The sequence below is a fragment of the Pristiophorus japonicus genome, chromosome 5, assembly GCF_044704955.1.
Source record: "Pristiophorus japonicus isolate sPriJap1 chromosome 5, sPriJap1.hap1, whole genome shotgun sequence".
Taxonomy (NCBI): Eukaryota; Metazoa; Chordata; class Chondrichthyes; family Pristiophoridae; genus Pristiophorus; species Pristiophorus japonicus.
Window position 1 is genome coordinate 130,321,803 of NC_091981.1, and position 26,323 is coordinate 130,348,125.

At 46.8% G+C, this 26,323-nt stretch overlaps 1 protein-coding gene across 1 annotated transcript in view; it reads left to right on the top strand.

The window, feature by feature from the left end:
* Positions 1-26,323, top strand: part of LOC139264109 (rap guanine nucleotide exchange factor 5-like) — a 172,259-nt gene that overhangs the window by 3,815 nt on the left and 142,121 nt on the right. The window contains exons 2-3 of the mRNA XM_070880200.1: positions 18,406-18,490; positions 21,125-21,173. Coding sequence (XP_070736301.1) covers positions 18,406-18,490; positions 21,125-21,173 — 134 coding nt within the window. The remainder of the gene's footprint in view (positions 1-18,405; positions 18,491-21,124; positions 21,174-26,323) is intronic.

Sequence of the window (26,323 nt, forward strand, 5' to 3'; positions counted from 1 at the left end):
TGCCACACGTAGGAGGTTTACTGTAGTACAATAATATCTCCAGTGGAGACTGTCCCTGTTATATATGTAACCTTGTATATACTTTGTACAACCACCAGAGGGCTCATCCCCCGGAGTACCAAGGGATCCCATAATCCCTTGGGAGCACAGGTACTTAAGGAGGCCTCACAGGCTGGAGAGGTACTCTGGAGACCTGCAATAAAAGACTAAGGTCATACTTTACTTTGAGCTCACAGTATCCAGTCAGACTCTTTTATTCATACATAACAACTGGCGACGAGATACAAATGACGAACCCAACGGTGCAGAGAACAGTGGGCATTCTGGAGAAATTCTCGGAGGGAGATGATTGGGAAATCTTCGTGGAGCGACTCGTCCAATACTTCATGGCCAACGAGCTGGCAGGAGAAGCGAACACTGCCAAACGAAGGGCGATTCTCCTCACTGTCTGCAGGGCGCCAACATATGGCCTCATGAAAAACCTGCTTGCTCCAGCGAAACCCACAGAGAAATCGTATGATGATTTGTGCACACTGGTCCGGGAGCATCTGAACCCAAAAGAAAGCGTTCTGATGGCGAGGTACTGGTTTTACACCTACAAAAGGTCTGAAGGCCAGGAAATGGCGAGTTATGTCGCAGAACTAAGATGCCTTGCAGGACATTGCGAATTTGAAGGACATTTGGAGCACATGCTCAGAGACTTTTTCGTACTTGGCATTGGCCATGAAATGACACATTGCAAACTGTTGACTGTAGTGACCCCAACCTTGAGGCAGGCCATAGCGATAGCCCAGGCATTCATTGCCACGATTGACAATACTAAGCAAATCTCTCAGCACACTAATGCTGCTACAAGTACTGTGAACAAAGTGATGTTGTTTTCAAACCGCAACGTATAGGGCCTGCCCCACATGCCTGCAGCTGCAAGTCTGCAGATGTCTCAGAGTCCACCATCAAGGGTGATGAATGCAAGGCCATTAACACTTTGTTGGCGCTGTGGGAGTGATCATCGTTTCCATTCATGCCGATTCAAAGGGTACGTTTGCTAGGGCTGTGGAACAATAGGACACCTCCAACGTATTTGCAGGTGAGCTGCAAATTCTGTTAATCCTGCAAACCATCATGTTGCAGAGGAGGACAGATCCATGGTGGATCACGATGAACCAGAGCCTCAGACCTAGGAGGCAGAGGTATATGGGGTGCACACATTCACCACAAAGTGTTCCCTGATAATGCTGAAGGCTGAACTAAATGCCCGTGTCCAGCTCCAGTGTCAATGGAGCTGGACACGGGCGCGAGCCAGTCCATTATGAGCAAAAAGACTTTTGAAAGATCGTGGTGCAGCAAGGCCTCAAGGCCAGTCTTGACTCCAATTCGCACAAAACTGAGAACTTACACAAAGGAACTGATTCCCGTAAACGGCAGTGCTACTGTAAAAGTCTCTTACGATTGAGCGTTGCATAAGCTACCACTCTGGGTGGTACCGGGCGATGCTTGGCAGGAGTTGGCTGGGAAAGATACGCTGGAACTGGGACGATGTCTGAGCGCTCTCGTTTTCTGACGACACTTCGTGTGCCCAGGTCTTAAACAAGTTCCCTTCACTGTTGGAACCAGGCATCAGGATGTTCCAAGGAGCAAAAGTGCAGATCCACCTAATTCCGGGGGCGCGACCCATCCATCACACGACGAGAGCAGTACCGTACATGATGAGAGAAAGGGTAGAGATCAAGCTAGACTGGCTGCAAAGAGAGGGCATCATTTTGCCAATCGAATTCAATGAGTGGGCCAGTCCGATCGTTCCTGTCCTCAAGGGAGACGGCACCGTCAGAATCTGTGGTGATTACAAAGTAACTATCAATCGTTTCTCCCTGCAGGACCAATACCCACTACCGAAGGCCGATGACCTTTTTGCTATGCTGGCGGGAGGAAAGATGTTCACGAAGCTGGACTTGACCTCGGCCTACATGATGCAGGAGTTGGAGGAATCATCGAAGGCCCTCACCTGCCTCAACACGCACAAGGGTCTCTTCATTTATAGCAGATGCCCGTTTGAAATTCCAGCAGCCGTGGCGATATTCCAGAGAAACATGGAAAGCTTACTGAAGTCGGTCCCGCACACGGTGGTCTTCCGGAACAACATTTTGGTTACAGGTCGGGACACAAATGAGCATCTGCAGAACCTGGAGGAGGTTCTTAGTCGACTCAACCGCGTGGGGCTCAGGTTAAAACGTTCGAAGTGCGTTTTACTGGCGCCCGAAGTGGAGTTCCTGGGGAGAAGAATCGTGGCGGACAGCATCAGGCTCACCAATTCGAAGACGGAGGCAATCGAGAACGCACCGAGGCCACAGAACGTGTCGGAGCTGCGGTCGTTTCTAGGACCCCTGAACTATTTTGGTAACTTCGTATCGGGTCTCAGCACACTGTTAGAACTACTGCACACCTTACTGCGTAAAGGAGATGAATGGGTATGGGGCAAAAGTCAAGAAAATGTCTTTATAAAAGCTAGAAAATTGTTACGCTCAAACAAATTGCCTGTGTTATATGATCCATGTAAGCGTTTGGTACTAGCATGTGATGCGTCGTCGTATGGCGTCGGGTGTGTATTGCAACAAGCTAATCATTTCGGAAAAGTGAAACTGGTTGCTTATGCATCCAGGAGTCTGTTTAAGGCTGAGAGAGCCTTCAGCATGATTGAAAAAGAAGCATTAGCGTGTGTCTATGGGGTAAAGAAAATGCATCAATATTTGTTTGGGCTAAAATTTGAATTGGAAACTGACCATAAGCCACTTATATCCCTGTTTTCCGAGAGTAAGGGGATAAATACTAATGCATCGGCCCGCATCCAGAGATGGGCGCTCACGTTGTCACGTTGGCCTTCACAGGCCAGGCACAGAAAACTGTGCCGATGCTCTCAGTAGGCTGCATTGCCCACCACGGGGGTGGAAATGGCGCAGCCAGCAGATTTAGTGATGGCTACAGAAGCATTTGAGAGTGAGCAATCACAGCCTGACAGATTAGAACCTGGATGAGCCAGGACCCCTGACTGTCCCTAGTTTAAAACTGTGTGCTTCACAGGAGCTGGTCCAGTGTCCCAGTGGAAATGCAGGAAGAGATAAAGCTGTTCCAGTGGCGCAAAGATGAAATGTCTATACAGGCAGACTGCCTTCTGTGGGGAAATCGGGTAGTGGTTCCCAAGAAGGGCAGAGACACCTTCATCAGTGACCTCCACAGTACCCACCCAGGCATCGTAATGATGAAAGCGATAGCCAGATCCCACGTGTGGTGGCCCGGTATCAATGCGGACTTAGAGTCCTGTGTTCACAGATGTAACACATGCTCGCAGCTAGGTAATGCACCCAGGGAGGCGCCACTAAGTTTATGGTCTTGGCCCTCCAAAATGTAGTCTAGGGTCCATGTCAACTATGCAGGCCCATTCTTGGGTAAAATGTTCTTTGTGGTTGTAGATGCGTACTCCAAATGGATTGAATGTGAGATAATGTCGGCAAGCACATCCACTGCCACCACTGAAAGTCTACGGGCCATGTTTGCCACGCACGGACTACCCGATGTCCTTGTGAGCGACAACGGGCCATGTTTTACCAGTGCCGAGTTCAAAGAATTCATGACGGGATCAAACATGTCACATCTGCCCCGTTCAAACCAGCATCCAATGGTCAGGCAGAAAGAGCAGTGCAAACTATCAAGCAAGGCTTAACGAGGGTAACTGAAGGCTCACTGCAGACTCGCCTATCCCGAGTGCTGCTTAGCTACCACGCGAGACTCACTTGCTAGCTGGGATTCCACCTGTTGAACTGCTCATGAAAAGAGCACTTAAGACAAGGCTCTCGTTAGTTCACCCTGATCTACATAAACAGGTAGAGAGCAGGTGGCTTCAGCAAAGTACATACCATGATAGCGCAAATGTGTCACGCGAGATTGAAATCAATAACCCTCCATTTTGTATTGAATTATGGACAATAATTCCCAGCTCCCCGGCACTATCGTGGCCAAAGATAGGAGCAGGGTGTTTCGGGTCAAACTTTCAAATGGACTCATTCAGTGGAAACACTTGGTCCAAATCAAACTCAGATTCACAGTCTATCCTGAGCAACCCACCTTGGACCCAACCTTTTTTGATGCCCCAACATATACACCAGTGGCAACCGGCACCATGGTTGACCACGAAGCAGGACCCATCATCCACAGCAGCCCAGCAGGACCCAACACACCAGGCAGCCCAGCAAGGCCAGCTGCACAGCAGCCCAGTAAGGGTCCAACAATTGATCCAACAACACCGAGACGATCAACCAGGGCAAGAAGGGCCCCAGATCGTCTCACCTTGTAAATAGTTACACTATTGACTTTGGCGGGGCCGGTGGGGGGCCGAATGTCATTATATATGTAACCTTGTATATACTTTGTACAGCCACAAGAGGGCTCATCCCCTGGATTACCAAGGGATCTCATAATCCCAAGAGAGTCCTTAAGGAGGCCTCACAGGCTGGAGAGGTACTCTGGAGAGTCGCAATAACAGACTAAGGTCACACTTGACTTTGAGCTCACAGTATCCAGTCAGACTCTTTATTCATACATAACGCTCCCCTTCCCGTATCTTCAGTGCACCATCGCTTCTAAAAGCACATTGATGATTGACCGATGTTGATGAGTCATGCTGCAGCTCCCGCTTCTCCATCTTTCCTCGGCTTCGGTCATGACCAGTATCGTCCTGACAATCCTGAGGATCCGTAACATGGTCTGTGGGAAACAAGATCAGTGCAGTGTTTACTCTTTGGCAGTTTTTAACTGATTAATGTGAAACCACTTCTTGTACTTAACGCCCTTTTCCCCCAGTAACTGAATCAAATAAACCGCGGGGTTCAATCGGTCTAAAATCTTATGCGGTCCCCAACACCTGGGCTCAAAGGCAGCTTCTTTTCCTATAATTTGGAATCATTACTGAGTCTCCCACCTCGTATTCAAAGGGACGTACTTTCTTGTCAAAGTACTTTTTAATTTGTCTTTTTGACTTCCCCAATTTGGTGGCCACAAATCGATTGATCTGATCGGTGTGATCTACCACTTGTTCCAGCCACTTGGAACTACATGGTTTCATTGTCAGGGGACTCATCCCTGTTAGTGTTAGCTGGCCTGGTGTTCTCATGAGCCTCCCCATCATGGCCTGATATGGGGAAACCTCTGTTGTTCTATGAGGTGTGGACCTCATTGCCATTATGCACATTGGCAGCATGTTAGCCCATTGAGTGGGGTGGTCCGTGCACAACTTTTTTAACATTAACTTGAGGGTCCTGTTCCCCCTTTCGACCCCTCCGGACAACTGGGGCTGGTGAGCAATATGTAATTTGTGTTTTATCCCCAACATTTCCTACAAGTGGGTAAAATTTTAACCGGTAAAGTGTGAACCTTGATCGCTGTCCACTTGTACTGGTACTCCCCACCTACAAAACACATGATTCAATAGTGTTTTGGCTGCTGTGATTGCAGTGTTGGAGTGGCAGGGGAATGATTCGATCCATTTAGTGAATTGATCCACCACCACTAGGGCATGCTGAAAATTGCCTTGAGCCTGAGGAAGTGGCCCAATGAAGTCTATCTGGAGGCGAGTCCATGGCCCTTGAGGTGGGGGGTGTGCTTTGAAGCAAGGCTCAGTTAGTGCATGCGGGAGGATTGTGTTGCAGGCACGGTAGGCATCGTGTCACGTATTGGTTGATTGTTTCCCTCATGGAAGGCCACCAAGCTGTGGGTGCTTCATAGCGAGGGGATTTGAGTACAGGGGCAGGGAGGTGTTGCTACAGTTGTACAGGGCCTTGGTGAGGCCACACCTGGAGTATTGTGTACAGTTTTGGTCTCCTAACTTGAGGAAGGACATTCTTGCTATTGAGGGAGTGCAGCGAAGATTCACCAGACTGATTCCCGGGATGGTGGGACTGACCTATCAAGAAAGACTGGATCAACTGGGCTTGTATTCACTGGAGTTCAGAAGAGTGAGAGGGGACCTCATAGAAACGTTTAAAATTCTGACGGGTTTGGACAGGTTGGATGCAGGAAGAATGTTCCCAATGTTGGGGAAGTCCAGAACCAGGGGTCACAGTCTAAGGATAAGGGGTAAGCCATTTAGGTCCGAGATAAGGAGAAACTTCTTCACCCAGAGAGTGGTGAACCTGTGGAATTCTCTACCACAGAAAGTAGTTGAGGCCAATTCACTAAATATATTCAAAAGGGAGTTAGATGAAGTCCTTACTACTCGGGGGATCAAGGGGTATGGCGTGAAAGCAGGAAGGGGGTACTGAAGTTTCATGTTCAGCCATGAACTCATTGAATGGCGGTGCAGGCTAGAAGGGCTGAATGGCCTGCTCCTGCACCTATTTTCTATGTTTCTATGCTACCTTATAGGTTACCAGGGCCGAATAATGCCCTGCTGTGGGGTGGGAGTGAAAGAGGGAGAGCAGTTCCTGACCCCTCTCTGGTGGAACACACACCACCGGGCAGGTGTTTGGCTTTCTTTTGAACATCAGCAACTGCTCATCTGAGTTAGGGACAGTGGCTGGTATGGTATGGGGAGCCCAGGATTTTGGTTGAGGAAGGGGGACAGATGCTCCTCCATGCTGTCGGTTGCCTGCAGTAGGTCATCTACGTACTGCAGCAAGTAGTTAGAGCGGGAAAAGTCTTTTAAAATTGCAGCCATTCTTTTGTGGAATATCGTGGGGGCTTTGTGGAACCCCTGAGGCGGGCATGTCCAGGTGTAGCTTTGGTCCTCAAATGTGAACGCAAATTTGTACTGGTCTTCCCTCTTAATAGGGGTACTCCAGAATCCATTGGTGATGTCGAGGGATGAGAATTACTTGGAACCAGCAGGAATTTGAGATAATATGGTGGGAGTTTCTCTTACTACCAGTGAGCAGGCTGGTGTTACAGAATTTAACTTTCTGTAATCAATAGTCAGTCGCCAGCTGCTATCAGGCTTTTTAACCGGCCATGTGGGTGAATTGGTCGTGAAAGTGCCTATCCTAATAACACCCTGCTCGACTAGGGATTTTATGGTGTCTCGGATGTAAGCGTGACTCTCCCTTGGGTTGGGGTACTGTTTAGTGAATGAGTGGGGGGGGGGGTCCCTCAATAGATTCCTCACCTGCCATTTTTCCACACTTATGCTTGCATGTGGCAAACACTGCTAGGTATTCCTGAATTAGTTTTGCCACAGCTTCATTTTCGCTCCCCGGAGGGTCATACTCAGATGGCTTTTTAATAGCAAAAACCGAATGAATATCTGAAATTTCTATCACTCCTTTCTTATCTCTCAATCCCATCCAAACACAGTCACTGCGCCATACTGATCTAACACATCAGTCCCTACAATTCCCCTTCCATCGGGGGTGGTCATCAGCATCGGTGCTGGTACCTTACAGGTGAGGCCTCCCAACTGAAATTCAGTGGCCTATATACGCAGTGGTTGTATCACCATTAAACCCTTTAAGGGTGATACAACCCTTGCCCGCCGAAGAATGGTGTTCAGGGTATGGGGTGTGAATGATGGTAACGGCTGAGCCAGTATCGATAAACATAATCTGCTGCCTGCCCCCTTTTAAGACAACAAGGACTACTGGTCTCCCGCTACCATCACATTGGAACCCCACTTCCGACTAATCTTTGGGGGTCGAACCCTGTCATAGGGTCGACCCTTGAATGGGTCTCTCTAAGGAAAGGTAACTTCGATGGTTTGAGGCGTAAATTGGCTAGAATAGACTGACAAATGATACTTAAAGGGTTGATGGTGGATAGGCAATGGCAAATATTTAAAGATCACATGGATGAACATCAGCAATTGTACATCCCTATCTGGTGTAAAAATAAAAGGGGGAAGGTGGCTCAACCGTGGCTAACAAGGGAAATTAAGGATAGTGTTAAATCCAAGGAAGAGGCATATAAATTGGCCAGAAAAAGCAGCAAACCTGAGCACTGGGACAAATTTATAATTCAGCAGAGGAGGACAAAGGGTTTAATTAAGAGGGGGAAAATAGAGTACAAGAAGAAGCTTGCCGGGAACATAAAAACTGACTGCAAAAGCTTCTATAGATATGTGAAGAGAAAAAGATTAGTGAAGACAAACGTAGGTCCCTTGCAGTCAGATTCAGGTGAATTTATAATGGGGAACAAAGAAATGGCAGACCAATTGAACAAATACTTTGGTTCTGTCTTCACGAAGGAAGACACAAATAACCTTCCGGAAGTACTAGGGGACCGAGGGTCTAGTGAGAAGGAGGAACTGAAGGATATCCTTATTAGGTGGGAAATTGTGTTAGAAAAATTGATGGGATTGAAGGCCGATAAATCCCCGGGGCCCTATAGTCTGCATCCCAGAGTAAGTAAGGAAGTGGCCCTAGAAATAGTGGATGCATTGGTGATCATTTTCCAACAGTCTATCGACTCTGGATCAGTTCCTATGGACTGGAGGGTAGCTAATGTAACACCACTTTTTAAAAAGGGAGGGAGAGAGAAAGCGGGTAATTATAGACCGGTTAGCCTGATATCAGTAGTGGGGAAAATATTGGAATCAATTATTAAGGATGAAATAGCAGCGCATTTTGAAAGCAGTGACAGGATCGGTGCAAGTCAGCATGGATTTATGAAAGGGAAATCATGCTTGATAAATCTGGAATTTTTTGAGGATGTAACTAGTAGAGTTGTCAAGGGAGAACCAGTGGATGTGGTGTATTTGGACTTTCAAAAGGCTTTTGACAAGGTCCCACACAAGAGATTGATGTGCAAAATGAAAGCACATGGTATTGGGGGTAATATACTGACGTGGATAGAGAACTGGTTGGCAGACAGGAAGCAGAGAGTCGGGATAAATGGGTCCTTTTCAGAATGGCAGACAGTGACTAGTTGAGTGCCGCAGGGCTCAGTACTGGGACCCCAGCTCTTTACAATATACATCAATGATTTAGATGAAGGAATTGAGTGTAACATCTCCAAGTTTGCAGATGACACTAAACTGGGTGGTGGTGTGAACTGTGAGGGGGATGCTAAGAGGCTGCAGGGTGACTTGGACAGGTTAGGTGAGTGGGCAAATGCATGGCAGATGCTGTATAATGTGGATAAATGTGAGGTTATCCACTTTGGGAGCAAAAACACGAAGGCAGAATATTATCTGAATGGCGGCAGATTAGGAAAAGGGGAGGTGCAATGAGACCTGGGTGTCATGGTACATCAGTCATTGAAAGTTGGCATGCAGGTACAGCAGGCGGTGAAGAAGGCAAATGGTATGTTGGCCTTCATAGCTAGGGGATTTGAGTATAGGAGCAGGGAGGTCTTACTGCAGTTGTACAGGGCCTTGGTGAGGCCTCACCTGGAATATTGTGTTCAGTTTTGGTCTCCTAATCTGAGGAAGGATGTTCTTGCTATTGAGGGAGTGCAGCGAAGGTTCACCAGACTGATTCCCGGGATGGCTAGACTGACATATGAGGAGAGACTGGATCAACTGGGGCTTTATGCATTGGAGTTTAGAAGGATGAGAGGGGATCTCATAGAAACATTTAAGATTCTGATGGGACAGGACAGGTTAGATGCGGGTAGAATGTTCCCGATGTTGGGGAAGTCCAAAACCAGGGGACACAGTCTTAGGATAAGGGGTAGGCCATTTAGGACTGAGATGAGGAGAAACTTCTTCACTCAGCGAGTTGTTAACCTGTGGAATTCCCTGCCGCAGAGAGTTGTTGATGCCAGTTCATTGGATATATTCAAGAGGGAGTTAGATATGGCCCTTATGGCTAAGGGGATCAAGGAGTATGGAGAGCAAGCAGGAAAGGGGTACTGAGGGAATGATCAGCCATGATCTTATTGAATGACGGTGCGGGCTCGAAGGGCCAAATGGCCTACTCCTGCACCTATTTTCTATGTTTCTATGTTTAATGAGTGTGCATCGGTGATTGTGTGCACCAGTAAATGATTTTGCATCCTCCCCATGGCAATTTGGGTTTGTATGAGGGTTATCAACTGGTCCAATCGTTGATCTGTCCCAGAGGGCTTGGATTCGTCCTTCTTTGGAAGGGTTACTAACTGTGCAAATTGTTATTCCATCCCAGAGGATTTGGTTTCATCCCTTGGGAGGTATCTATGCGTTGCATTGTGGTTTGGTGCCCGTCTGGGTCTGCTGCAATCTTTTGCTAGGTGGCTACCTTCTTACAATTAAAGCACTGTCCCTGAAAGGAGTAGTTTTGAGATCCCTCCACCATTGACACTGGTTTATTTGCAGTGGGTGGTGACTTCACCTTTCACTGGTCTTTTACCATCTCCCAGGTTATTTGAGCGCTGGTCTCTATATCTGTCCACTGATTGGTGGGCCTCATGGCTATGCCTATGGCTATGATTTTAACTAAAGAGTGGAGTTGGGTCAGGAACATCGATTTAAATTGTTCCTGATTCTTTCCTACTGCAGCATTTGCGGGTGCCTGGTTCTGCATACGTTGATAGATATCGTACAGGCGATTACTGAAGGCTCAAGGGGTCTCTTCTGGGCGCTGCTTGGTCTGATTAAGCAGAGCTACTAAGTTCAAGTTTTGGATCCCTAAATGGTTTCGGAGCTCGGTCATGAGTGCATCGGCTGCTGCGCCAGGCTGGAGGACTGCGTCTGGCAGATTATCTTTTAGGGAAATGGAACAGGCCAATCAGAGGCCTCGTGTTAAGTCTCTCTCTTCCAACTCGGGGTGAGCCCTCCTGAAATTTGCCCACCTCCTATTAACTTCCAGTGGGTCGTCTCCATCATTAATGGGCCCCAACTCATGGCTACATGCCGTGGCGTCAGCACTAGTTATGGGCCGTGAGTTGGTATGGTTACTGGTGATATGACCGTGTGTATTACGTCGTAAAGAAGTGGTTACTATGGCTACGATTGGCTCTTGTGTCTCTGAGGTATCCCATCCCACACCACCACCCTGAGGATTATACTGACTGCCTTCCTCTTCCCAATCGGTCTCCCCCTTATCCCCTTCTGCTGTCTCTGTTATGGCTCGCAATGTTACTGCGGATACCAGGATCTTCTGCTCTCATAATTTACTTTTTAGCCTCGCTATTTCTAGTTGGCACTGGGAGTGATCTGCCTCCCGATGTGTTTTTTTAAATTACTTCCCTTAATGCTCCCCTAGCATCTTCTATCTCTTGCTGGAGCCCCAAGTTTTCCAATTTATATATTTTTTAACTCTAATTTGTTTTCATTTGTTTCAACGATGCTTGCTGTGGCATTTAAATTTGAGAGGCTTTGTTGTTGTAGCAATGAAGCTGCCTGTTCGGCCCCTCTTTCTAATTGCCCAATACTGTGGTTTAATCGACCAATCTCTTGTCTTAAACGCTGTATTTCTCTCTCTTTTAACTGCTTCACAAGTTGGAGGCCTTCTTCCTTTTGTTGTTTTATACCTTGATGCTCTTTTTCTTTTAGTTGAATCTCTTTTACTTGCAATTCTTTTAAATCCTGTATCTCTTTTGCCCTTTGTTCTTTTAAATCTTGGATCACTTTGGCATCGTGCCTCATTAATTCCTCATCTCTCCGGGCACAATAAAATGCACTGAATGCCAAGAGACCATTTGCCCGTTTTGGCCTTAGCTTTTCTTGATCTACTTTCTCCTGGATAAATGCCACAAGCTCCCCAAAGGACGCATGTTGGCTCTTATGGAAGTACGGTGCCCATGCCTGTAACTCTTCTATGTCCGTTATGGATACCATTTTGGATAACTTCTCCTGAAAAACTATCCCAACATTCCCTTTTGTTGGTTCTCTTTTCATGACCGATCCCTTCATCCTGTGTCTTTTAAATATAACTACAGGTGGGTCCCCACTTAAACAGTTCCAACTATCGAGACCCGATCTGTTTAAGTGTTTATAGTTTATACTTCGCAACATAGGTTAAAATCGCAAATCCCGAAATTTCCAATTGTTCAAAAGAATCATCAAAAGCTGTCTCGTCAGATCCTGGACGAGCCCCCAATTTGTAAGATTTCTAAATCTCTGGCATTAAATTGACAGCGACTGATTCTTTTAAAACAATTTGGAATAGTTTATTAAACACACACACATGCACATCTATCAGCAGTCATCAGCTATCCTACGGATCAACTTGGTTACAACAGATACAATGTTACAATAATGATTTATAATAAGGTATACGTTACTTTCCTCTGGCTGAGCACACGGCCTGCTGTTTCGGCTGGTCTTGAGCAGGCGGTTTGCCGTGTGCTCAGGAGAGAAAAAGAGAAAGAGCAATCTGTGCTTGGGTTTTTATATCCCTTTAGTCCATTGTTCCTCAGAAAGCTCCAGGATTAGGTCTTGGTACCAGGGCAGTTCTTTATTGGCTCTCCTCACACACGTGTCTGTCTGGAGGACCCAGTGCCATACCTTGATTAGGTTAATGGCTTTCCAATTAACATCTTTTCTCGTTTGGTGAGTTTCAAAGCCATGGAGACATGAACTTGGGGAAGGTATCCATGTTATCTCTTCAAACTGCAGCCTTTCCATATAATCTACACTTTCAACATTTTTACATACATAGAATCAATTTTGTCATTACTAAACACTTTTATTCTTACACACAGGTGCATACATTACAATGAGAATCAGGAGGGGAAATTCTCCACAGGCTGGAGCCATACCTAGCATAATGGAAGCTGGTTATGATTTTGTTGCAGGTCAATCATCTCAGCCCCAGGACATCACTGTAGGTGTTCCTCAGGGCAGTGTGCTAGGCCCAACCATCTTCAGCTGCTTCATCAATGAACTTCTCTCCATTATAAGGTCAGAAGTGGGGATGCTCGCTGATGATTGCACAATGTTCAGTTACATTTGCAACTCTCCTGATAATGAAGCAGCCCATGCTCGCATGCAACAAGACCTGATAAATGGAAAGTATCATTCACGCCACACAAGTGTAATGCAACGACTATCTCCAACAAGAGAGAATCTAAACACCGCCATTTGACATTTCATGGCATTACCATTGCTGAATCCCCTACCATCAACATCCTGGGGGTCACCATTGACCAGATACATAACTGAACTAGCCACAAGAGCAGGTCAGAGGCTGGGTATTCTGTGGCAAGTGTCTCACCTCCTGACTCCCCAAAGCTTTTCCACCATCTACAAGGCACAAGTCAGGGTGTGAAGGAAGTCTCTCCATTTGCTTGGATGAGTGCAGTTCCAACAACACTCAAGAAGCCCGATACAATCCTGGAAAATAAAAATGCTTGATTGGCACCCCATCCACCACCATAAACATTCACTCCCTCCACCACCGGCGCACCGTGGTTGCACTGTGCACTGCAGCAACTCACCAAGGTTTCTTCGGCAGCACCTCCCATACCTGTGATCTCTACCAGTTCGAAGGACAAGGGCAGCAGACGCATGGGAACATCACCTCCTGAAAGTTACCATCAAGTCACACACCATCCTGACTTGGAAGTATATCACCGTTCTTTCATTGGCGCTGGGTCAAAATCCTGGAATTCCCTACCTAATAGCATTGTGGGAGTACCTTCACCACACGGACTGCAGCGGTTCAAGAAGATGGCTCACCACCCCCTTCTGAAGGGCATTTAGGGATGGGCAATAAATGCTGCCATTGCCAGCGACGCCCATATCCCATGAACATTTAAAAAAAAAACTATATCAACAACTTGCATTTGTATAGTGCTTTTAACGAAATAAAATGTCCCAAGGCACCACACAGGAGCGACTACCAAACAAAATTTGACACCAAACCACATAAGGAGCTATTAGCACAGGTGAACAAAAGGAAGAGAGAAAGGTAGCGAGATAGAGAGGTTTAGGGAGGGAAAAATCATGAGAAATGCCACATTTTATGAGCATTTTAACATAAGAATCCATTGGAATGTTTACATAACAACTTTCAATGGGATGCGTGACCCACGTACCGATTACATTTACTTTACCCCCCACCACCACTACCTCACATTTCAATTCTTTGGTAGATATTTTGCACCAACTGGGAGATGGCATGCTTCGGGGTTTGCTGTGAAGAGTACTTGTGTAGCCGACTCAGCTATGGAGTCCATCATGGTAAAATAGCTGATTAACATGATGCAGGGTAAGCTGGGTGTGCATTGCTGTAATTCACGCATCTGGATCCATGATTTTTCATCCCTTAATTTTAATGGCATGCCAATATTTCAGATGTGTGATTCTAGCAGGCAAGGCTCCCACCTGGGACCATGATTTTATAAAATGACCCCTCAGACATCTAGGTGCACATATACAAAATAGCCACTTGGGTGAGATACCACAGGCTGTTATACCCAGAGAATCTCAGCTTGAGCATACATGGAGGTTTTTGGTAGGCCAGGATAACATTTTATAAAGTAAGTTAACCTACCAGGAAACGGGATGACCAACAAAAGTAACTATTTCAGATAAAATGTAGTATTTGCACATCGGTTGTTACTGCATCACTAACATCCTGTTCCAAAAGAGGGACAAGTACAAGGCATCGTGGCAACACCCTTGCTCCAAACACTGGCACCTGCTCGACAATGTCATCGTTCAAGCCAGGGATCGCAAGGATGTGCGCATCACCTGCGCCATGACAGCTGCTGACGACTGCTGGACAGATCACCGCCTAATCCGTTCCATCATCAACATCAACATAGTCCCAAAGCGGCGACAGCAGCAGAAGCAGTGCCGCAAAATAATCAATGCCGGGGCACTCAAAGACCAAGCAAAGAGAGCCCTATACAGCCAGCGCCTCACTGCTAACCTGCCGACCTTTGATGACCCCGAGACACAGAATACCCACAGCGCTTGTTCTGCCCTCCAGGTCACCATAACCAGTGCCTGTGAAGAGACGCTCAGTCACTCAACCAGGAAACACCAGGATTGGTTTCATGAGAATGACCAGGAGATCCAAGAGTTAATAAATTGCAAGCGCTAGGCATTTCTGAACCTAAAACAACAACCCAACTCGGGAGCAGCAAAGCAGCATTACAGACGACTTAAGGCCGAGGTCCAACAAAAATCCCACGACCGAAAGAATAGATGGTGGGTGAAGAAAGCACAGGAGATTCAGCAGCTGACCGACAGCCATCATGTGTGAGGATTCTTCACCGCAGTCAAGGCCACCTACAGCCCAAGCACTCAAGGCCCCACCCCACTGCTGGCCAAGAACGGGGAGACACTAATCAAGGACACCGAGGCAGTCAGGACCCGCTGGAAGGAGCACTTCGAAGATCTCCTTAACCGAGACTCTTCCTTTGACTCGAGTGTCCTCGACTCCATCCCGCAGCATGCTACCCGCCACCATCTCAGCAAAACCCCAGCCTTGCATGAGGTAGAAAAGGCCATCCACCAGCTCAAGAACAACAAGGCAACGGGAGCGGATGGAATCGTCGCTGAGGCACTAAAGTATGGCGTGGAGAGGCTCTATTGGCATGAATGCATGACCTCATCTCTCTCATCTCATGCCGGGACATCTCAAAGATACAGTAATCGTGACCATCTTTAAAAAAGGGGACAAGTCCGACTGCGGCAACTACAGAGGAATCTCCCCATTATCAGCCACTGGGAAAGTCGCCGCTAGAATCGTCCTCAATCGTCTTCTCCCTGTGGCTGAGGAGCTCCTCCCGGAGTCACAGTGCGGATTCCGTCCACTACGGGGCACAACGGACATGATCTTTACAGCACGACAGTTGCAAGAAAAATGCAGGGAACAGCACCAACCCTTGTATTTGGCCGCCTTTGACCTTACAAATGCCTTTGACACTGTCAACCGCGAGGGACTATGGAGCATCCTCCTCCGTTTCGGCTGCCCCCAAAAGTTTGTCACCATCCTCCACCTGCTTCTCAATGACATGCAAGCTATGATCCTGACCAATGGATCCATCACAGACCCAATCCACGTCCGGACCAAGGTCAAGCAGGGCTGCATCATTGCGCCAACCCTCTTCTCGATCTTCCTCTCTGCAATGCTCCACCTCACACTGAACAAGCTCCCCGCTGGAGTGGAACTAAACTACAGAACCAGTGGGAACCTGTTCAACCTTCGTCATCTCCAGGCCAGATCCAAGACCACCCCAACCTCTGTCGTCGAACTACAGTAAGCGGATGACACTTGTGTCTGCACACATTCAGAGACTGAACTCCAAGTCATAGTCAACATCTTCACTGAGGTGTATGAAAGCATGAGCCTTACATTAAACAGCCTTAAGACAAAAGTCCTCCACCAACCTGACCCCACCACACAGCACTGCCCCCCAGTCATCAAGATCCACGGCATGGCCCTGTACAACGTGGACCACTTTCCATACCTCGGGAGCCTATTATTAGCAAGGGCAGGCATCGAAAATGAGGTTCAACATTGCCTCCAGTGCACCAGCATAGCCTTCAGCCACCTGAGGAAGAGAGTGTTCGAAGATCAGGCCCTCAAATCTGCCACCAAGCTCATGGTCTACAGGGCTGTAGTGATATCCGCCCTCCTGTATGGCTCAGAGACGTGGACCATATACAGTAGATACCTCAAATCGCTGGAGAAATACCACCAACGATGTCTCCGCAAGATCCTTCAAGTCCCCTGGGAGGACAGACGCATCCCCAGCATCGAAGCACTGACTACACTTGACCATCTCAGTTGGGCGAGCCACATTGTTTGCATGCCTGACACAAGACACCCAAAGCAAGCGCTCTACTCAGAACTCCAACACAGCAAGCGAGCCCCAAGTGGGCAGAAGAAACGTTTCAAGGATACCCTCAAAGCCTCCTTGATAAAATGCAACATCCCCACTGACACCTGGGAGTCCCTGGCCAAAGACCACCCTAAGTGGAGGAAGTGCATCCGGGAGGGCGCTGAGCACCTCGAGTCTCATCGCCAAGAGCATGCAGAAAACAAGCGCAGGCAGCGGAAGGAGCGTGCGGCAAATCAGACTCCCCACCCACCCTTCCCTTCAACGACTGTCTGTCCCACCTGTGGCAGAGACTGTAATTCCCATATTGGACTGTTCAGTCACCAAAGAACTACTTTTAGTGCGGAAGCAAGTCTTCCTCGATTTCGAGGGACTACCTATGATGATGATACTGCACAAGCCATTGTCTTTCTGATTTATATATAGATGATCAATGCATGCAATTAGTGGTACAAATACTCAATAGAGTGATCTCACAAAAAAATTATTAATGGGTTCAAAATACTCCAATGCTCTGTAACATCAAAATCCAATAAAAAATTACGCTTATGAAAAAGTAATATTTGACAGATTTTTAAATTGTGTTTAAAACTGTTCTTATTCCTTATTTATACCGCAACAAGTACTGCAGTGCTGGCCACGTTTCTATATCAATGGGGAGGTGGACATGGTTATTCTGCTTTCCCACATCACTGCTGATTGGAAGAACCAGAGTTCCATGCACATATTCTCAAATATTGTACACAGACCTGACTCCCAGTTTCCCACTGCTGATGAAGTTTCTCTTGATGCAAAAGACGAGGTGATAGTCAACTCTATTGAGCCATTAAAAATTGAATGGTTGTATAGTGGACTGATCAATTGTTTCAAACGTTGCACGATAGTTAATGTGAGGCAATAATGTGTTAGTGTCACATAGCCAACAACAAGCATTCATTATAACTGGGACATACATTATATCTCTCAACAACCTTTGAACCTAGAAAAGTCCCCCCAGAGCTTGGCTAAAATGGGACTGTCTCAAATTATGGTTGCTTACATCAACACAATACAATACCTGGAAAATTGTATTATTTTTATGCTTGGAATGAAATGTCATAAATGCTAAAATCATTATTGAGGTTTATGAAAGTTGTTTCTAAAACAACATGAAAATCAAATCATTTTTTTGTCAGTGCTCATTTGAATATTTGTTAGCTGACTGAAATGCATGTCAGATGATGAAAAGGACCATCATCATATTAAAAACTGTTACAGCCAATGTTGATGGAAAGTGGAATAGAGCCATTACCTCGGTCTTGTTTATATTTGTTACTAGACCTCATTGTTCACAGAACCCAATTTATTTGTGATTAGTTGCAAGCTTGTCACAAATGGACACCTTCTTTAAAAATTGGAATCTGCTATTTTGTCATTTGAATTAAAAATTGTGCAGCCAACAATGCATTATATGAAAACATTATTGCTTTAAGCATTATGGAGTCTGAGGAAATGTTTGTTCATCGAAGCTGTATGGTATTGCTAACCAGCTTAAAAAGTGTAAATGAACATAAAAATGTTTCTGCACTTTGGCCTTTAGGATGAGAAACAAAAAGTCATAAGATGATATCCTTCTATGTGCTCCAAGCAGAGAGCAAAGCATTTTATACTGCTCCAAACTAAATAAACACAGAATGAAATGAAGAATTAATGGATTTTCCACTTTTTTTTCAGTTCAGTGCAAAGATCAGCAGAGGAGAAAATAGTTCCGTGTGATGAAGTCCTCCAAATTCAGGCTCTTGCTCTCTTATCAGCAACGGTAAAAAAAAACATTTCTTATTAATTCAGAAGCTAACTGTGAAACATTAACTGTGAATCATTATATGATTTAGTGGCCAAGTAACCCACAAGTATGGGTTTCCCGGAGATCCCGCCAAATTTTAGGGCAGGACCTATTTTAAATTTTTGCATGGTTTTCCCAGCCGCAGGCAGTCAGATTGAGAGGCATGTTGACGGTCGAGCTGGAATGAAGCTGATGAGCAGAGCAAAGGTAAGTCGGACATCGCGGGGGGGGGGGGCGTTGGTCATCGGAGGAGGAGTTGGAGATTGGATCCAGAGGAAAGTGAGTTGGACATCGGGGGTCCGTTCCTGGGGAGGGGAGGGAAGCAGGTTAGCTTGGTGGGCTGTGGTGGGTACGGGGGAAGCAGTCCTGCTCTTCTTGGCCCATAAGCAGTGCTGTAAAAGTACTTACTTGATGGATCCGGCCCACCTCACCTCCCAAGGCCCAGAAAACCTGGCCTCCAGGCGATAAAAGTAAAACTCTTGATAAAGTGGGGGCACGCAGCCTCATTAAAATATTTAAATTACAGACCCGCCTCATGAGAGCAGTTTAGTCGCTCACCCCAACTCATCTCCAATAAAAACCGGAAGTGGACGCATTGTAGGAGAGATGGGGTCGGGTTCCAGTTTTTTGAATTTCTAAACCCCACTTTAGAATTACCCCCAGCAAGGCATTTGATCTTGGAAGGTATTTAACCATTTGGGGAGGGACAGGGGATGGTGTGGGGGCAGCGGGGAGAGGAGTGGTGTGTCACTGCCAAACCCAATCCAGTTCATATTTAAAACCCACACACTGGGAATTTCCAGGTGGAGTCACTGGATAATGATCAAGATTGGGAACGAAAGCTGGGTTATCTCCTCTCTAGCTTAGGGTGCTGGATTGGTTGATTCCTGTTGATACTGAGATGAGCTAATTCAACAACTTTCTGACCAATATAGCTTACTGCTACACTTGGTGAGGCCCTTAACTACTAGTGCAGCAGTTCTCAATCTTTATTATACCAGGACATCTTTTGATGAAATAGAAACAAATTGTGACCATTTACTCTGTAACTATTAGTATTCATGATGAACTAAATACAAAAGTATCCTCCTCCTACACAAAGGCAACTCACTCCCCCTCTTTGTTTGCACAGAGGTTCTCTCCCTCATTTTACACAAAGCCACATTGTCTCTCCCTTTATTAAGCCATTTTTTTTTACCCCTTCACAAAGGCACTCTCTCCATCTTTTTCACAGGGACACCATCCAATCTTTTCATAGCAAGACTCAACCCTTTCCTCCCAGAGACATTTCTCCCTCCTCACCGACTGGATCTCACAATCACTTGGCGATATGGGGTGGGGTGGATGGGTGGTAGGGATGCTTAAACCTACAGGTTTAAAACTGCTGCATTGTTCTTTGTTCATCAGATTTATCCCTGAATTCCTCAGACTTTATTATGCTGCACTGTCATAACTTCCATTGAAGTGCAGTGAAACTCAATAAACGGGGTTTCCTCCGCACGTCCGGTGAAGTTATGGTGGTGCAGCAGCAGAAAGTCCGAGAAAATGCAGGACCACGACTATGATGCTTGTGGTAAAACAGCGTGAACTGCCGCTTGAAATCCACATTCAAAATGGCAGGCCTGATTAGTAACGAGAGAATTTCTCTCCATTGTAGTGAAAATAATACTTGTATTTATGAAGTGCCTTATCATGTTGAAACACCTCAAAATGCTTTGCACTATGAACTATTGCTGTCGTGCAGGCAAACATTCAATCTATTCAGGGTGATAAACTGTAAATGCAGTCACGAGATTCAAAAGGTTTCTGCCACATAAGAGTTTGCAGTATAGTATCCTAACTGCACAATTTAAAATCGAACATTTGGCATCAGGTGCTTGGAGTGCAGCTTCCACAGCTCCCTCATGGATTATAGCTGTATACACTAGTGCCAGTACTCTGCTATAATAAAATTACTCTTTTGACTGAACATATCTTTTGCTGTTACTGAGAATTTTTTGATTCCATTTTTAAGAATACAATTATTCCTCAGTTTCTTCTGCTGCAGAATATGTTTACAAAAGCTTGTTGATCTGAGCCAGTGACCACTCTGCTTTGGAGGCAGTTCAGAGAAGGTTCACTTGGTTGATTCTGGAGATGAGGGTTTGACTTATGAGGAAAGATTGAGTAGGTTGGGCCGCTACTCATTGGAATCAGAAGAATGAGAGATGATCTTATCGAAACGTATAAGATTATGAGGGGGCTTGACAAGGTGGATGCAGAGAGGATGTTTCCACTGATGGGGGAGACTAGAACTAGAGGGCATGATCTTACAATAAGGGGCCGCCCATTTAATACTGAGATGAGGAGAAATTTCTTCTCTCAGAGGATTGTAAATCTGTGGAATTCACTGCCGCAGAGAGCTGTGGAAGCTGGGACATTGAATAAATTTAAGACAGAAATAGACAGTTTCTTAAACGATAAGGGGTTATGTGGAACGGGCAGTGAAGTGGAGCTGAGTCCATGATCTTATTGAATGGCGGAGCAGGCTCGTGGGGCCATATGGCCTACTCCTGTTCCTATTTCTTATGTTCTTATGTTCTTATGTTATGTTCCTTGTTTGGACAATAGGTGAAGAATGAGTTGGTTGCTGCTATTGCTTCAAAAGCAGAAACATCACGTGAGTAACACTATCCCATTCCCACCCACACACTTTCCGTCAGGAGTGTTGACACAATGTAGAAGGTTATCGTACATTACTGATACTACATCCTGTGAAGGACAAAGGATTGACCTCATAGCTGTAACACCCAGTCAGGATTTCCTACCAAACTGGGCCTGTTTAATAGCTGCACCATGCTTTAAACCAGCTGCTTCCTTAAAAATAATTCCAAGTTTATTTTATGCAAAAGGTCAAAATTAAATATATATAACTCCCAACTGCACATATAATAACCAGATGGAGAGATAAAAAAGGAAAAAAATTAGATGTTGGAAGCTGATATGGAAACCAAAAATGCTGGAAATTCTGCGCTCCTCCAATTCTGGCCTTTTGCACATCTCCGATTTCTTTCGCCCCAGCATTGGTGGCTGTGCCTTCTGTTGCCTAGGCCCGAAGCTCTGGAATTCCCTGCCTAAACCTCTCTGCCTCTCTACCTCTCTTTCCTCCTTTAAGGCGGTCCTTAAAACCTAACTCTTTGACCAAGCTTTTGGTCACCTGCTCTAATATCTCCTGCCCTAGTATTTCCGGAGATACTAGGGGTTCGAGGGTCTAGCAAGAAGGAGGAACTGAAAGAAATCCTTATTAGTCAGCAAATTGTGTTCGGGAAATTGATGGGACTGAAGGCCGATAATCCACGGGGCCTGATAGTCTGCATCCCAGAGTACTTAAGGAAGTGGCCCTAGAAATAGTGGATGCATTGGTGATAATTTTCCAACATTCCATCGACTCTGGATCAGTTCCTATGGACTGGAGGGTAGCTAATGTAACCCCACTTTTTAAAAAAGGAGGGAGAGAGAAAACAGGGAATTATAGATCGGTTAGCCTGACATCAGTAGTGGGGAAAATGTTGGAATCAATTATTAAAGATGTAATAGCAGCGCATTTGGAAAGCAGTGACGGGATCAGTCCAGGTCAGCATGGATTTATGAAAGGGAAATCATGCTTGACAAATCTTCTCGAATTATTTTAGGATGTAACGCATAGAGTGGACAAGAGAGAACCAGTGGATGTGGTGTATTTGGACTTTCAAAAGGCTTTTGACAAGATCCCACACAAGAGATTAGTGTGCAAAATTAAGGCACATGGTTGATAGGTCCTCACTATACAGTATAAATGCACACGAGGCTCATGCTTGAGAGAAGATCAGTCTGTGACTTGTCCTTTATTCCTTAGCACTCAAGTGATGAAGGTGGGTGGAGCTTCCCCTTTTGTACCTGAAGGTCCAGGTTAGGAGTGTCTCCCACCTAGTGGTCATTGTTCTCACAGTGTACAACTTAGGTCAGATTATACATGGGTTACAATGCTGGTTTAGTGCATGACATCACCTCCCCCGCAAAGTCTTATTGGGATCACAGGTTGAGTCTCTCTGGTGGTTTATGCTCTCTTGTAGAGCGCCTGAGTTGGGGCTCCGGTTGTTGGGCGCTGGCCTGAGTGTCTGCTGTTTGCGGTGCCTCAGGCCTATCCAGACTGCCCACATTGATTGGGCTCTCCTCCCTTTGGTTTCGGTCACCTGTGGTGGAGTGAACTCTACATCGTGTTCTTCCTCTGCTTCTTCTATGGGGTTGCTGAACCTCCTTTTTGTTTGATCCACGTGTTTGCGGCAGATTTGTCCATTGGTAAGTTTAACTACCAGAATCCTATTTCCCTCTTTGGCAATCACAGTGCCTGTGAGCTATTTGGGCCCTGCAGCATAGTTGAGGACAAAAACAGGATCATTTACATCAATACATCGCGCCCTCGCATTCCTGTCATGGTAGTCATATTGTGGCTGGTGCCTGCTCTCGACAATTTCTTTCATGGTGGGGTGTATAAGGGATAGCCGGGTCTTGAGCGTCCTTTTCATTAGCAGCTCTGCGGGTGGAACCCCTGTGAGCGAGTGTGGTCGGGAACTATAGGCCAACAGGAGGCGTGATAAGCGTCTTTGTAGGGAACCCCCTTGGATTCTGAGCGTCCCCTGTTTGATTATCTGCACTGCTCGTTCTGCCTGGCCGTTTGAGGCCTGCTTGAACGGTGCCGTTCTAACATGGTTAATTCCATTGTCTGCCATGAAGTCCTGGAATTCAGTGCTTGTGAAGCACGGGCCATTGTCGCTGACCAAGATGTCTGGTAGACCATGGGCGGCGACCATTGCCCGTCGACTTTCTACCGTGGCAGAGGATGTGCTTGAATTTAAAATGTCATACTCGATCCATTTGGAGTAGGCGTCTACTACAACCAAAAACATTTTTCCCATGAGAGGACCTGCGTAGTCCACATGGATGCGTGACCAAGGCTTGGCGGGCCATGGCCAGGGGCTAAGGGGGGCTTCCCTGGGCGTATTGCCCAGCTGGGCACACGTGTCACACCTGCGAATACAAAGTTCCAGATCTGCGTCTATCCCTGGCCACAAAATGTGTGACCTGGCAATTGCCTTCATCATGACAATGCCCGGGTGCTCATTGTGGAGTTCTCTATGAACACCTCTCTGCCCGAGAGTTCATCCCTGCGCCTGTGAAATGGTTTAAATTCCTCAGGGCATGCCCTGTACGTGGCTGCCCAGTCCCCATTCAGGACACATTTCTTGACTAGAGACAATATTTGTCCAGACTTTAATCTGACGGGCTATCACGGGTGAGCCTTCGCATTCGAAAGCTTCAACAGCCATGGCCATCTCAGCAGTATGCTCGGTAGCCCCCTCAGTGGTGGCTAGTGGGAGCCTGCTGAGTGCATCGGCACAGTTTTTGGTGCCTGGTCTGTGCCGAATTGTGTAGTCATAGGCTAACGTAAGTGCCCACCTCTGTATGCGGGCCGATGCATTCGCATTTATGGCCTTGTTGTCGGCCAAAAGGGACGTTAGGGGGTTGTGATCTGTCTCCAGCTCAAATTTCCTGCCAAACCGGTACTGGTGCATTTTCTTTACAGCATATACACATGCGAGCACCTCCTTTTCTACCATCCTGTAACCCCTTTCTGCCTGGGACAGACTCCTGGAGGCATGAGCTACCGGCTGTAACTGACCCTTGACATTGACATGCTGCAACACACACCCGACACCATAGGATAACACATCGCACGTTAACACAAGTTTCTTACATGGGTCGTATAGTGTTAACAGAGTGTTGGAACATAACAAATTGCGTGCTCTATTAAAAGCCCTTTCCTGGCTGTCCCCCCAGACCCATTCGTGACCTTTGCATAGGAGCACGTGTAGCGGCTCTAGTAGCGTGCTCAATTTGGGAAGAAAGTTACCAAAATAGTTCAGGAGGCCCAGGAACGAATGCAGCTCCGTCGTGTTACGGGGTCTGGGTGCTCTCTGGATCGCTTCCGTCTTGGACGCAGTTGGGCTGATCCCGTCTGCTGCTACCCTCCTCCACAGGAATTCTACCTCTGGAGCTAGGAAGATGCACTTCGCCTTTTTCAGTCACTGCCCTACCCGGTCCAGTCTGTGTAGCACCTCCTCCAGGTTGTGGAGGTGTTCTTCAGTATCGTAACCTGTGATAAGGATGTTGTCCTGAAAAACCACTGTCCCTGGAATCGACTTGAGGAGGCTTTCCATATTTCGTTGGAAGATCGCGGCGGCCGAACGAATCCTGAACAGACATCTGTTGTACTCAAACAACCCCTTGCGTGTCATGATGGTGGTCAGCTTCTTCGACTCACTCGCCAGCTCCTGGGTCATGTAAACTGAGGTCAGGTCCAATTTTGAAAAAAGTTTGCCACCGGATAGTGTCGCAAAGAGGTCCTCCGCTCTCGGTAGCGGGTACTGGTCTTGGAGTGACACACGATTGATGGTGGCCTTGTAATCAGCACATATCCTGACCGACCCATCCGCCTTGAGCACCGGCACAATCGGGCTTGCCAGTCACTGAATGCGACTGGCGAGATGATGCCTTCCCTCAGCAGGCGGTCCAATTCGCCTTCTATCTTTTCCCGCATCACGTACGGCACCGCTCTGGCCTTGTGGTTTATGACTATGGCCCCCATGAAAGTGCCGATGCCGGGTTGAAATAATGAGTCAAATTTGTCCAGGATCTGTGAGCATGACACTCGCTCCACAGAGGAAATTGCATTGACATCGCGCCATTTCCAGTTCATAACAGCAAGCCAACTCCTCCCCAACAATGCGGGACCGTCCCTGGGACAATCCAGAGTGGCAACCTGTTCTCCGAATCTTTGTGGGTCACGACTATCGTGGCGCTGCCTAGCACCAGAATGATCTGCTTTGTGTAAGCCTGTAGCTGTGCATCAATCGGCGATAATTTTGGCCTCCTGGCCTTGGACGCCCACAACTTTTCGAACTGTTTGATACCCATCAGGGACTGGCTGGCCCCCATGTCTAGCTCCATTGATACTGGGATGCCAATGAGGAGCACTTTCATCATTATCAGTGGCGTCCTGGTGTATGAACTGTATACGTGCTCCACATGAACTCGCTGAACTTCAGCTTCCAGCAATTTCCCCCAGCGTTCATTTCTGCAATTTCTGTAGGTATTTTGCTCATCTCTGTAAACTCCAGCTGAGTGTGTGCCTCCATGCCTCCAACATGAGCTGTTGTTGGAAACAAAAGGTCCCTTGCCAGTCGATCATCCCTGACTGCCCCGTGACTGTCCTTGAATGCGCCATTAACAGGTGTTGATGGCCCCATTACTGGCCGCATTGTCTCTTGCAATGGCGTGAATCGCTGTTCAACTTGCCATTGTCTCTGTCGAACTCCCCCTCTGGGTTCGACGACATGTTGGGGCATGCCCGATTGCCCTGGTCTGCCTGGAGAACTGTGTGCTGCTTTAACACTGTTGAATCTCTGTCCCAACCATTCCTTAACACAGTACCTCTCGTCTGTTCTGCTAGTGGCCATGCTCGCGTGGTTTAAATCCCAGTTTCTCATCGCCATTGATAGGTCCTTACTATACAGTATAAATGCACATGAGGCCCATGCTTGAGAGAAGGTCAGTCTGTGACCTGTCCTTTATTTCTTAGCACTCAAGTGATGAAGGTGGGTGGAGCTTCCCCTTTTGTACCTGAAGGTCCAGGTTAGGAGTGTTTCCCACCTAGTGGTCATTGTTCTCACAGTGTACAACTTAGGTCAGATTATACATGGGTTACAATGCTGGTTGAATACATGACAATGG